Source organism: Erythrolamprus reginae, chromosome 13, assembly GCF_031021105.1.
Source record: "Erythrolamprus reginae isolate rEryReg1 chromosome 13, rEryReg1.hap1, whole genome shotgun sequence".
Classification (NCBI taxonomy): Eukaryota; Metazoa; Chordata; class Lepidosauria; order Squamata; family Dipsadidae; genus Erythrolamprus; species Erythrolamprus reginae.
In genome coordinates this window covers 5586607-5600040 of record NC_091962.1, presented here as the reverse complement: position 1 = coordinate 5600040, position 13434 = coordinate 5586607, and the positions used below count along the sequence as shown (strand labels likewise).

The following is a 13434-nucleotide window of genomic DNA, read 5'->3' as shown; positions in this document are numbered from 1 at the left end:
TGCCTTCTCTTTCTGCTCATATGGTAATATGGTAAACGATTTAGCTTTACTAGATAAATGGTCAAAGCAATGGAAACTGCAGTTTAATGTTTCCAAATGTAAAATAATGCACTTGGGGAAAAGGAATCCTCAGTCTGAGTATTGCATTGGCAGTTCTGTGTTAGCAAAAACCTCAGATGAGAAGGATTTAGGGGTAGTGATTTCTGACAGTCTCAAAATGGGTGAGCAGTGTGGTCGGGCAGTAGGAAAAGCAAGTAGGATGCTTGGCTGCATAGCTAGAGGTATAACAAGCAGGAAGAGGGAGATTGTGATCCCCTTATATAGAGCGCTGGTGAGACCACATTTGGAATACTGTGTCCAGTTCTGGAGACCTCACCTACAAAAAGATATTGACAAAATTGAACGGGTCCAAAGAGGGGCTACAAGAATGGTGGAAGGTCTTAAGCATAAAACGTATCAGGAAAGACTTCACGATCTCCATCTGTATAGTCTGGAGGACAGAAGGAAAAGGGGGGACATGATCAAAACATTTAAATATGTTAAAGGGTTAAATAAGGTTCAGGAGGGAAGTGTTTTTAATAGGAAAGTGAACACAAGAACAAGGGGACACAATCTGAAGTTAGTTGGGGGAAAGATCAAAAGCAGCGTGAGAAAATATTATTTTACTGAAAGAGTAGTAGATCCTTGGAACAAACTTCCAGCAGACGTGGCTGGTAAATCCACAGTAACTGAATTTAAACATGCCTGGGATAAACATATATCCATCCTAAGATAAAATACAGGAAATAGTATAAGGGCAGACTAGATGGACCATGAGGCCTTTTTCTGCCGTCAGTCTTCTATGTTTCTATGTTTCTATCCCCATGGACAATTGGTGGGCCACTGTGTGACACAGAACGCTGGACTCCATGGGCTTTGGCCTGATTCAGCATGGCTTTTCTGATGTTCACAAGGTTGGGCAGGAAACTGGGGGGGGGGGGGAAATAAAAACAGAAAGGGCTGGTTGTCTCCCAGGACGTGAAGTGGGGCCTTGGAAACACAGGAGAGAGATGGGTGGTTTGAGACGGTGGCCCCCAAAATTTTGCAGATCGGTTCCGCGGAGAGAGGTTTTTCCGCGAAATGAAAGAGGCATGATTTCGCACGCTGCCTTTACCCCGCGCACGGGGCTTCGTTCGTTTATGCAGCCTGGTTTCTGGCATGCTGCGACCCAGTGCTGGTCCCTGGACTGGAGAGGTTGGGGAACCCCTAGATAAAGAAATATGAAATATACATTAAAATTGGGATTATAATTGCATTGAACGACCAAGCAATACATGAATCCGTACAGGCACTTGGGGTTTGCTCAGTGTAGCCGTGTCAAAGTCAGTTTCATTGAGGGCCACATCAAAGCATTATGCTTGCCCTCAAAAGGACCAGTTGCATGTAAGGCTATGAGGTGGGTGTGACTGCAGTGGTGGGCTTCAAAGGTTTCAGCAACGGGTTCTCTGCCCGGTTGGTGGGTGGGCATGGCCTAGTCGGCCTCTTGGACCACAGCGGGGTGGTGGTGGTGGCATTTTCGGCTTCCTGAGTCCCCGCAGGCTTTCCTTGAGCCTCTGGGAGGGCGAAAACTGCGTCCCTGGAGGGGCATGACTGTTGTGACTGTTTTTACTTGTTGTGAGCCGCCCCGAGTCTTCGGAGAGGGGCGGCATACAAGTCCAACTAATAAATTTAATAAAATAAATGATCTTCCCGGAGGCCCGTTTCCCCCCTCTCTCAGTCTCCGTGCAGGCTCTGCACTTACTTCACATCCAAAACAGGCCCTGTGGAGACCTCTGGGAGGGTAAGGGCCAGCCAGGGACGGGATCTGGAGGTTCTCCGAACTGGCTGTAACACTAGCTACAGGTTCTCCCGAACCCAGGTAAACCCGTAGCAGCCCATTCCTTTGTGACTGGATGGGTGTAGCCAGTTCTCAAGGTACCGGAGCACCGGGACCCTGTGATCCAACTCAGCCCCACTTCCCTGAGGGGGGGTGCCTGGCCATGCTTACCTCCTCCAGGCTGCTGCTATAGGACGAGGTGAGGCAAGGAGAAGTGCGGCCGAGGTGAAACACCCCCCCCCCCCCATTTCCAGGGCAGCCTCATAGGCCAGAACTAGCCACATCACTGGCTGGAATATCTCCGAGACTGCCTTCTGCCGCACGAATCCCAGCGGCCAGTTAGGTCCCACAGAGTGGGTCTTCTCCGGGTCCCGTCAACGAAACAATGCCACTTGGCGGGACCCAGGAGAAGAGCCTTCTCTGTGGCGGCCCCGGCCTTCTGGAACCAACTCCCCCCAGAGATTAGAACTGCCCCTACCCTCCTTGCCTTTCGTAAGCTACTCAAAACCCACCTCTGCCGCCAGGCATGGGGGAATTAAGACTTCTTCTCCCACTAGGCTGATACAACTGTATGTATGGTATGTGTGTACGTATGCTGGTTTTATACATTAAGGGGTCTTAAGTTAGTTTTTAGTATTGGATTTTTTACTGTATATTATTCATGTATATTGTTCATGACTGTTGTTAGCCGCCCCGAGTTTTCGGAGAGGGGCGGCATATAAATCCATTGAATTGAATTGAATTGGATCTTGAGTTTGACACCCCTGGCTTAAAGCAATGAAGGAACCAGGCCTCTCTTAATTGCAGAAGTCCTCTCTAATTTCATTGTAACCCAGTGACTGAAAAAAGTGGTTAAATGCACCTAGGGCAATGATGGCGAACCTGTGTCATGGATGCCATAGGTGACACGCGGAACCATATCTGCCCTAGCTGAGCTCCAATGTGTATGTGTCTGCCGGCCAGATGATTTTTGGCTCACACAAAGGCTCTGGGAGGGCGTTTTTGGCTTCCAGAGAGCCTCCAGGGGGGTGGGGGACAGCATTTTTACCCTCCTTCAGCTCCAGGGAAACCCTTGGAGCCTGGGGAGGGCGAAACACGAGCCTACTGGGCCCACCAGAAGTAGGGAAACAGTCCGTTTCCAGCTTCCAGAGGTCCTCTGGGGGGCGGGAGAAGCTGTTTCACCCTCCTCAGGCATTGAATTATGGGCATGGGCACTCGCGCATGCACGATAGCGCACACCCACACTCTTTCAGCACCCGAAGAAAAAAAGGTTTGCCATCATTGACCTAGGCTACTGCTTTACTCTTTTTATTTTTATTTTGTATCTATTATTAAGGAAATGGAGCCCCCTCCCTTATGAAACCAGGTGGCAACGTCTTGGTCTCTTCGGCCTTGAAAGACGGCGTTGAAGGGGCGACTTGATCGAAGTGTATAAAATCACGCATGGGATAGAAAAGGTGGATAGAGAAAATTTATTTTCTCTATCGCACAATACTAGGAGGAGGGGGCCCTCCCTAAAGCTCGTAGGTAAGAAAGTGAGGACAAATCAAGGGAAATATTTCTTCCCCCAGAGGGTCCTTGGTTGATGGAATTCACTCCCGGAAGAGGTCGTGACAGCTGTCAGCCTGGATAGCTTCAAGGCAGGATTAGACAGATTCAGGGATGCCAAGGTGGTTATTGAAATGGATGTCCATGTGCCGCCTCTATGTTGGTTGAGGCAGGCAGGACTCCCTTGGGTACCACTTGTTGGGGGTCAAGGGAAAGGGAGGGTCTTGCCTTCTCTTTCTGCTCAAGATCCCCAAGGACAATTGGTGGGCCACTGAATGCTGGACTCGATGGGCTTTGGCCCGATTCAGCAGGGCTCTTCTTAGGTTCTTATTATATATTCTCTAATGTTCCAAAGCACAAAGCCATTAGTAACTGAGTACTAAGAAAACTGCCTTTGAGCAGGTGGTTGAACCATGATTCCCTAACCTAACCCCAACTGTAAACAGATTTCAGAGTCATCCGCTGCCGTCAATGGGTCACAGCTGGATTCTGTATCCAAGGGCAAAGAGCCAAGCCCAGCTGCCTCACCTAAGCTCAGCTCCAAGCCAGCTGTTTACAGCACGGATCCCGCTCAGTCGGTCACTCTGCCCCCACGGACGCCAGATGACGCCGCCTCCGGGCAGATGGGAGGGATATTATATCGGAAGCAGGAGATGGAATCGCACGGCAAAAAGGCAGCCAACAGGTGACGTGTGTGTGTCTCTCTGTGTGTGTGGTTGATCCAAATAATAAAAGCCAGGTGTGACAGAAGGGGTTAGAATATCCCATAATTCCGGGTTCAGAGGAGGGGTCGCTGCTTAATTTGCAGGACATGGGAATGATCAGATGGAGACCTAGGAGCCATCATATTGGGGAGCTCGAAGACGGCGTTCCCCAGCGTGGAGGAAGGGCTCCATTGTGTGGACTTCAGTTCCCATAATCCTTAGCCAATATCGACCTTGCCTAGAATGCTGGGAGCTGATATCTCTGCTTTTAGTAAACTCAACCCGGATAAGACGGAGTGGCTATGGGTTTTGCCTCCCAAGGACAATTCTATCCATCCGTCCATTACCCTGGGGGGGGGGGATCACTGACCCCCTCAGAGAGGGTCCGCAACTTGGGCGTCCTCCTCGATCCACAGCTCAAATGAGAGAAACATCTTTCGGCTGTGGCGAGGGGGGCGTTTGACCAGGTTCGCCTGGTTCACCAGTCGCGGCCCTATCTGGACCGGGACTCACTGCTCACAGTCCCTCATGCCCTCATCACCCCGAGGCTCGACTACTGTAACGCTCTCTACATGGGGCTACCTTTGAAGAGTGTTCGGAAACTTCAGGTCGTGCAGAATGCAGCTGCGAGAGCAATCATGGGCTTCTCTAAGTATGCCCATGTTTCACCAACACTCCACAGTCTGCACTGGTTGTCGATCAGTTTCCGGTCACAATTCAAAGTGTTGGTTATGACCTATAAAGCCCTTCATGGCACCGGACCAGTATATCTCCGGGACCGCCTTCTGCCGCACGAATCCCAGCGACAAGTTAGGTCCCACAGAGTGGGTCTTCTCTGGGTCCCGTCGACTAAACATTGTGACTGTTGATGATAGGTTTGTAAATGGTTTAAAACAACAAGAAATGAAAAAGGGGCGGAGATGGCCAATTGACAAACCAAGGCAGACACAAAAGACAACTGAAGTTAAAAGGCGGCTTCCGTCATCCCCAGCAGATGCCCGCAGTACTTGGCAAGAATGCAGGAACGAACAAATTAAGCGAACTAATTGTCTCCGGCAAACTCCTCTCCCCTTTCGCTCCTTTTTTTCCCCCGTATGGGAAGGGCTGTTCATTGTCCACCTGTGGCCTTACCCCCAAGTTGAGCCTTGTTCCTCAGCTGTTCTTTTCATCTGGCAACCCTGCGCATGCACAACTGGGAACAGGGTCCAGGTATTATGTCTCCCTCACTGATGTCTGACTCCAAAGGCAGCTGATAACAGTCAGACGGCCCTGGCCCCATCTCTGCCACTGATGTAGAGCACCCATCTGAGCTTTCCCCAGACTCCAGGACTGGCCCATATTCCTCCCCAACCTTCCCCCTGTCCAAATCTGCTTCCAGCTCCGCTAGCTGCTGGTGGGCCACAACAGAGTACAGTGGTACCTCTACTTACAAACTTAATTCGTTCCGTGACCAGGTTCTGGTCACAGAAAAAGCAATTTTTCCCATAGGAATCAATGTAAAAGCAAATAATGCGTGCAATTGGGGAAACGACAGGGAGGGTGGAGGCCCTGTTTCATCCCAGGAGATTCCTAGAGAGCCCCCACGGAGGCTTCTCCCTGCCTTTTCTGGCCCTGTTTCCTTCCAGGAAATTCCTAGAGAGGCCCCACGGAGGCTTCTCCCTGCCTTTTCCAGCCCTGTTTCCTCCCAAAAGATTCCTTGAGAGGCCCCACAGAGGCTTCTTCCTGCCTTTTCTGGCCCTGTTTCCTCCCAGAAGATTCCTAGAGAGGCCCCACGGAGGCTTCTTCCTGCCTTTTCCGGCCCTGTTTCCTCCCAGGAGATTCCTAGAGAGGCTCCACGGAGGCTTCTCCCTGCCTTTTCTGGCCCTGTTTCCTCCCAGGAGATTCCTAGAGAGGCCCCACGGAGGCTTCTTCCTGCCTTTTCCAGCCCTGTTTCCTCCCAGAAGATTCCTAGAGAGGCCCCACGGAGGCTTCTCCCTGCCTTTTCTGGCCCTGTTTCCTCCCAGGAGATTCCTTGAGAGGCCCCACGGAGGCTTCTCCCTGCCTTTTCCGGCCCTGTTTCCTCCCAGGAGATTTCTAGAGAGGCCCCACGGAGGCTTCTCCCTGCCTTTTCCGGCCCTGTTTCCTCCCAGGAGATTTCTAGAGAGGCCCCACGGAGGCTTCTCCCTGCCTTTTCCAGTTACAGTTTCGAAGGCTCGGGTTTGTAAGTGGAAAATGGTTCTTGAGAAGAAGCAAAAAAAAAATCTTGAACACCCGGTCACTATATAGAAAAGTTCATAAGCAGAGGCATTTTTAGGTAGAGGCACCACCGTATTCGAGTGGGGAGAACAAGCGGTGAATGCTTCCGCTCATCCGTCCTGTCCTTCCGGTCCTTCAGGTCGTGGCAGACCATCTATTGCGTGGTGCAGAGAAACAGCTTTGGCTTCTACAAAGACGGCAAACACGCCACCAACAACATCCCCTACCACGGGGAAGCGCCCGTCGGCTTGCAGGGCGCGCAGTGCAACGTGGCTCTGGATTACAAGAAGCGCAAGCATGTCTTCAAACTTGGGTGAGCTTTCCTGCCAAGGGGCATCGGCCGGGTTTTAGTTTTTTAACTTTTACTTTTATTTAAATAATAATAATATTTAGACATTCCTCCATTGACATTCCATTCTTCTTCTTTTGGCAGATTAACAGACGGCAAAGAATATTTATTCCAGGCGAAGGATGAGGTGAGTCGCAGTCTAGAGGTTTGGGCTAAATCTTCGGTGAGGGGCGGCATACAAATCTAACTAGCTAGCTAGCTAACTAACTAACTAACTAACTAGCTAACTAACTAACTAACTAACTAACTAACTAACAAATAAATAAACAGTCTCCGAATCTTGGTAACTTGTAAGATGTGTGTGTACTGGCTGGGGAACTGAAGTCCCCCTGATTTAAAGGATGTTGGCTGGGGGATTCTGGGAGTTGGAGTCCACCCATCTTAAAGCATGCCACCTGGGGGATTCTGGGAGTGGAAGTCCTCCCCTCTTAAAGGATGTTGGCTGGGGGATTCTGGGAGTGGAAGTCCTCCCATCTTAAAGGATGTTGGCTGGGGGATTCTGGGAGTTGGAGTCCACCCATCTTAAAGCATGCCACCTGGGGGATTCTGGGAGTGGAAGTCCTCCCCTCTTAAAGGATGTTGGCTGGGGGATTCTGGGAGATGGAGTCCACCCATCTTAAAGCATGCCACCTGGGGGATTTTGGGAGTGGAAGTCCTCCCCTCTTAAAGGATGTTGGCTGGGGGATTCTGGGAGTGGAAGTCCACCCCTCTTAAAGGATGCCGGCTGGGGGATTCTGGGAGTTGGAGTCCACCCATCTTAAAGCATGCCACCTGGGGGATTCTGGGAGTGGAAGTCCTCCCCTCTTAAAGGATGTTGGCTGGGGGATTCTGGGAGTGGAAGTCCACCCCTCTTAAAGGATGCCGGCTGGGGGATTCTGGGAGTTGGAGTCCACCCATCTTAAAGCATGCCACCTGGGGGATTCTGGGAGTGGAAGTCCTCCCCTCTTAAAGGATGTTGGCTGGGGGATTCTGGGAGTGGAAGTCCACCCCTCTTAAAGGATGCCGGCTGGGGGATTCTGGGAGTTGGAGTCCACCCATCTTAAAGCATGCCACCTGGGGGATTCTGGGAGTGGAAGTCCTCCCCTCTTAAAGGATGTTGGCTGGGGGATTCTGGGAGTGGAAGTCCACCCCTCTTAAAGGATGCCGGCTGGGGGATTCTGGGAGTTGGAGTCCACCCATCTTAAAGCATGCCACCTGGGGGATTCTGGGAGTGGAAGTCCTCCCCTCTTAAAGGATGTTGGCTGGGGGATTCTGGGAGTGGAAGTCCACCCCTCTTAAAGGATGCCGGCTGGGGGATTCTGGGAGTTGGAGTCCACCCATCTTAAAGCATGCCACCTGGGGGATTCTGGGAGTGGAAGTCCACCCCTCTTAAAGGATGCCGGCTGGGGGATTCTGGGAGTTGGAGTCCACCCATCTTAAAGCATGCCACCTGAGGGATTCTGGGAGTTGGAGTCCACCCATCTTAAAGTTGCCACGGTTGAGATTCTAAATGACCTTCTACTCCATCTTCCAGCTTTATCTTCCGCGTGATTGGTGGGGTTTGGACGATTGGCGGGAAATATTCTTTCGTTGTTCACGCCCCCCTCCCGCTTTTCCCCTCCCCCCTTCCAGGCGGAGATGAGCACTTGGATGCGAGTGATCAATGCCGCCGCGTCCACCCTCGCCCCCCAAGACCCCGCGGAAGACCAGCCCGCGCTCATCAGCAAAGGCATGACGCGAGCCATGACGCTGCCCGCCGGGACCCCGCACAGCGCCTCGGAAGGGACTGTCACCCTGCGTAGCAAAGAGGCGAAGGAGAAGGACCGCGAGAAACGCTTCAGTTTCTTCAAGAAGAACAAATAGGGAGTCCTCGGTGGGAGAGGGGCAACGGGGAGGGGGGGCTCTGCTGCTGTCGGCGAAATCTGTACAGGCCTGAGCAGTGATATGGGGGGGGCGCGGCGAGGGGGCTTGAGTCCAGCAAGGGGAGCCGGGTTGGGGGTGGGTGGGGTGCGCAACCAAATGGGCCGTCGCTCTTTTCTTAAAAAAAAATAATTCCTGCAGACTGCACGAAGCATCTCTGACGTTTACAAGGAATGCCTTCCCTTCTAGGCCCCTTCCCTCCTTCCCCCCTCAGAACAACAACAACTACAACGAAAAACCAAAACAGGCCGCCGTCTCGGTTGAAACACGGTGGCAAACAGGGTTGTGGCAGCGCCAGAGGCTGGGGGAGGGAAGGTGTCTCCCCCGGGAGCCAGGCAGTAGATTGTCAGATGCTGGACATCTAGTGGGGAGGGGGCGAGTCGGTGGGCCCGGCCAAAGAGGCCACGGAAAGAGAAGTGGCACGCGGATGATCGTTTTTAACGACCCTTTGAGGGTTCTGGTAACAGCGACACGGCTGGAAGCCCCACGGTTACAAAATTCAGGGTTCGGGGAGCCGATCCCACGACCTTTGCTCCCCTTATCTTCCTCCTCCTCCTCCTCGCTCCAAGGCTGTGAGATTTCCCCCTTCCCTCTCTCTCTGCAGGCAAAATCCCGTCGGGGAAAAGTCGACGGTCTATGCGCCACATTGCCCCCTCCCCCCCGTGCAAAGCCAAGAAAAGCCTCTTCTAAAACTCCGGACAATCCCCCCACCCTTTCAAAGGCCCTACATACTTCTCACGCACACACCCTCTTAAAAAATCGAACCAGGGATGCACAAGGCAGTGCTATTCATCCCCGGAGCTTAAACGCTGCTTGCGGCTCTGTAGAGTAGCAGCGCGACCTCCTTCCGTGGGAAATGAAGCCGGGCCAAGGATGCTGAGCTTGCCATGCGCCTGGGCGCTCTCCGCGCGCATTTTCTAGGGTTTGCCACATCCGGGTATGGAGGCAGGAGGGCAAGGACGGTAGCCCACTCTTGGGGCCTGCCTGCCCGCCCTCCGAAGTCGCCTCGCAGTGCCTAAAAGTTCCGATCTCTCAGGCTCTCCGCGATAGGAGGGGGATCCTCATACAGATCCCCGACACGCTTGCCAAGAGATCCTCAGCCGGAAAACCTGAGCTAGATCCCTCTCGACCAAGGGGGCAGCCACCAACGCCAGCCCCTTTTGCTTTAAAATCCCCTCCCCGTCCACGCAGCGCCGTTAGAACCAATTCTGTTCTGGATTTGGGACCCCGACTTTCCCCGACTCGCGCCTTCTCCGGCAGAGAAATCGGAAGGCGGGATACCGATGCACATGGTGGATCTTCAAGCTTGGGAAGGCCGGTTTCATAGCACCGCCACCCTGTTCCTCACTCACCCGCCCAGCCTTATTCTATGCAAAATTCATCGACCCACCCGCCCCCCTTTTGTTCATCCTCTGAGTCCTCGGAGTTAGGACGTCCCCCCCCCCCAAAAAAAACACCTCCGACCAGTAAGGAAGATCGCCAAGTGGTGAAGTTTCCTTTCCTCCCACAACCTGGGCAAGCAGCATCGTTCTCCAGTCGGCCATCTTAGACGTGTAGGCAAAGTTGGCTCTTCTACGACTCGCGAACTTCAACTCCCAGAATTCCTGAGGCAATTCCTGCTAGCTCAGGGGTTCTGGGAGTTGAAGTCCGCCTGTCGTAGAAGAGCCAACTTCGCCTAGCCCTGATCTAAGAGATTGAAAGGTGGATCTTTCCCTCCCGTGGCTACGTGCCACGGATCTCTGCCCCATTCCACCCCACCTGCCAAGCGAGCCCACGCGCCTCAGTGTCCCCACGTGGCACAAGAGAACAGTTTTCAGCGGCTAGCAGAGAAAGTGGATCAAAATTTCCCCTAGAGCAATGGGAATTTTCACCATCCCTCGGCCAGAGCCCAAGTTGGCTGGACTCCTCGCCGTTTTTGGCCAGGGTCTCGTGAAAGACCCTCTCCCGCCCCCACCCCTTTTCCTATCTCCTCGGCCTTGGTGTGCCTTCCATTTGTCCTCTGATTGTCCCCCTGCATTGCCACCTCGCCTCTGCCAGCCTTGCCCGCCGCAGAGAGTATCGCCCCTCTTCCCTTCAGGCAAAAGAAGACGCCAAAAAAAAAGGCCGCCTTGGCGCAACGGATGGGGTTGCAGACAGAAAGACCCAGAGGGACGGCCCGATGCGCAGGGATGGTTTTATTTTTTTCTTTTCATGCTGCTTTAGAGGAGGCAGGGGGAGACCGGGCCCACGAGTGAGACGCCCTCGCCTTCTACGGCACGCCCCCCTCAAGCCCCCCCCCTCCAGCAGTGTTCTCTGTGCTTGTCGGGGACTGTTATCCATGTGTTTGCAGTGACATCTGTTCCAATCTTTTTTTTGGAGAAATAAAAAAAAAAAAGAATCTGTGGAGAATCTGCCGGGCTTCTTTCTCTTCGTGGGGGCAGGTGGCATCAACAGGGGCCCTTTGCTTGTTCTCTGAACGGACCAGGTTCGCCTCTTGCTAACCCATCGTGTTTGGCCAGTTCATGGCGGGAAACGGCTGTTGGCATTTGCCTTCCACTGATCCTTCTCTGTGGTGGCCCCTCTGGAATCAACTCCCCCCCAGAGATCAGAACTGCCCCCACCTTCCTTGTCTTTCGCAAATTGCTTAAGACCCACTTATATCGCCAGGCATGGGGGAATTAAGACATCCTCCCCCAGGCTTTTATATTTTATGTTTGGTATGTATGTGCTGTATGGTTTTTTAAATGAGGGGTGTTTTTTTTTTTAATGATGCTTTCTTTTAAATATTAGATTTGTTACATTATGACATTGTTATTATTATTGTTGTGAGCCGCCCCGAGTCTGCGGAGAGGGGCGGCATACAAATATAATAATAATAATAATAATAATAATAATAATTATTATTATTATTATTATTACTGTATTCTGATTTAGCAGCTCTCATGTGATCGACATCCCAAATATTCTCCAAATATCCCCAGTCCCTCCTTGCTCTATAATAATGATATTATTATTATTATTATTATTATTATTATTATTATTATTATTATGTCAGTACAACACAGCAAATGAGATCACTATGCTGGATTTCGTATTTCATCACCAGTCGGGCGTTTCCCAAGCACCTAGGACTGCGTGATGTAATTATTATTGTTATTATTATTAATAATAATAATAATAATAATAATAATAATATGCCGCCCCTCTCCAAAGACTCAGGGCGGCTCAGAGAGTAGATACAGACATAAACACGTAGCACAAATCTAATAATTTAAAAAACAACTAAAAACCCCAATGTAACACACAGTCTAATCACACCATACATTACATTTATTGGTCAGAGGGGCAAGGTCTAATTGCCCCAGGTCTGGCGACATAAATGGGTCTTGAGGCTCTTATGGAAGGCAAGGAGGGTGGGGGCAGTACGAATCTCTTGGGGGGGGGGCTGATTCCAGAGGGCTGGGCCCCCCACAAAGAAGGCTCTTCCCCTGGGCCCCGCCAAGCAACATTGGTCGATGGACCTGGAGAAGGCCAACTCTGTGGGACCTAACCCGCCACAGGGATTTACGTGGCAGAAGGCGGTCTATGCTTTTATATCAAGGTGGACAACTCTGGACTATTCCTGACCAAGTACTGCTGGTTCAGGAATTCACAGAATAACAGAGTTGGGAGGCACCTCGAGGCTTTTTAGCCCAACCCCCTGCTCAGGCAGAACACCAGGGGTAGGCAAAGTTGGCTCTTCTGTGACTTGTGGACTTCAACTCCCAGAATTCCTGAGCCAACCCGTCCTGAGTCCTATTAGAGTGGGCGACATATAAATATAAATGAATAAATAATAAATCATTCTAGCTCAGGAATTCTTGAAGTGTACCTGTGGTAGAAAAACCAACTTTGTCTGCCCAATCCCTACATTATTCCAGACATATAGTTGTCTAGAATAAAATAGAATAGAATTTTATTGGCTGAGTGTGATTGGACACACAAGGAATTTGTCTTGGTGCATATCTCTTCTTAAAAGCTTACAGTGTTGGGGCACCTACAAGTTCCAGAGACAAAGTCCAGAAATCATTGTTCTCACTGCCCACCCCTTTTAACTTTGCTCGGATCAATAACTTGCTTCAGCAATTTTAGGGGTCTAATGAATCAATTCAGTATACTGTATTATCTTTTTTCTCACAACTGCCTTGATGACGTGTGGACTTCAACTCCCAGAATTCCTGAGCTCGGGAATTCTGGGAGTTGAAGTCCACGAGTCATAGAAGAGCCAACTTGGTCTACCTCTGCAGTCTAGGCAAACACCTGTTCTAAACCATCCCCTCTCAATCTCACCTGGGAATCGCCTGGTGGTCCCCCATCCAACCTTTAACTATTCTGATTTTAATTTTCCTTTGAAGTACTTCACCTGTTGAGCTTTTTTACTTCAAAGTATAATAGGGCGGTAGAAAAAGGTGAAATAACACAATTCACCAGCCTTCCCAACAACTTTTATGATATCCCAACGAAACGCATTAAAAGCCCTTGAGCAACTCTTAAGACTGATGGACTTCAACTCCCAGAAATCTCCATGGCTGGCAGAGGAATTGTGGGAGTTGAAGTCCGCTAGTTTTAAAGTTTTCATGGGTGTGGTGGACACCCCTTGCATTGAAGAAGAGCGGGATTGTTATGAGAAAAAGTGGGATTCTTGGGAGGGGAAAATAATAAATATTCAACGATTGCATATAAAGAAACTTCCTTCTCTCCCAACCTTTCTTGTCAACCGTTCCAGTCAGTGCTTCTTTCTTTCACCCCTTTAAGAAAATCATCATGGAACCGTCCACCTCCTGGTCTTCCCTCCTTGAATTATATGGCCTCCCCCCGATCACCCG

General features: G+C 51.0%; 1 protein-coding gene across 1 annotated transcript in view; it reads left to right on the top strand.

The window, feature by feature from the left end:
- SPTBN2 (spectrin beta, non-erythrocytic 2) overlaps positions 1-10547 on the top strand; it is a 137678-nt gene extending 127131 nt beyond the window's left edge. The window contains exons 32-35 of the mRNA XM_070766198.1: positions 3850-4088; positions 6482-6655; positions 6776-6818; positions 8303-10547. Of these exons, the coding sequence (XP_070622299.1) occupies positions 3850-4088; positions 6482-6655; positions 6776-6818; positions 8303-8533 (687 nt within the window). The 3' untranslated portion in view covers positions 8534-10547. The remainder of the gene's footprint in view (positions 1-3849; positions 4089-6481; positions 6656-6775; positions 6819-8302) is intronic.
- Positions 10548-13434: the final 2887 nt, after the last annotated feature.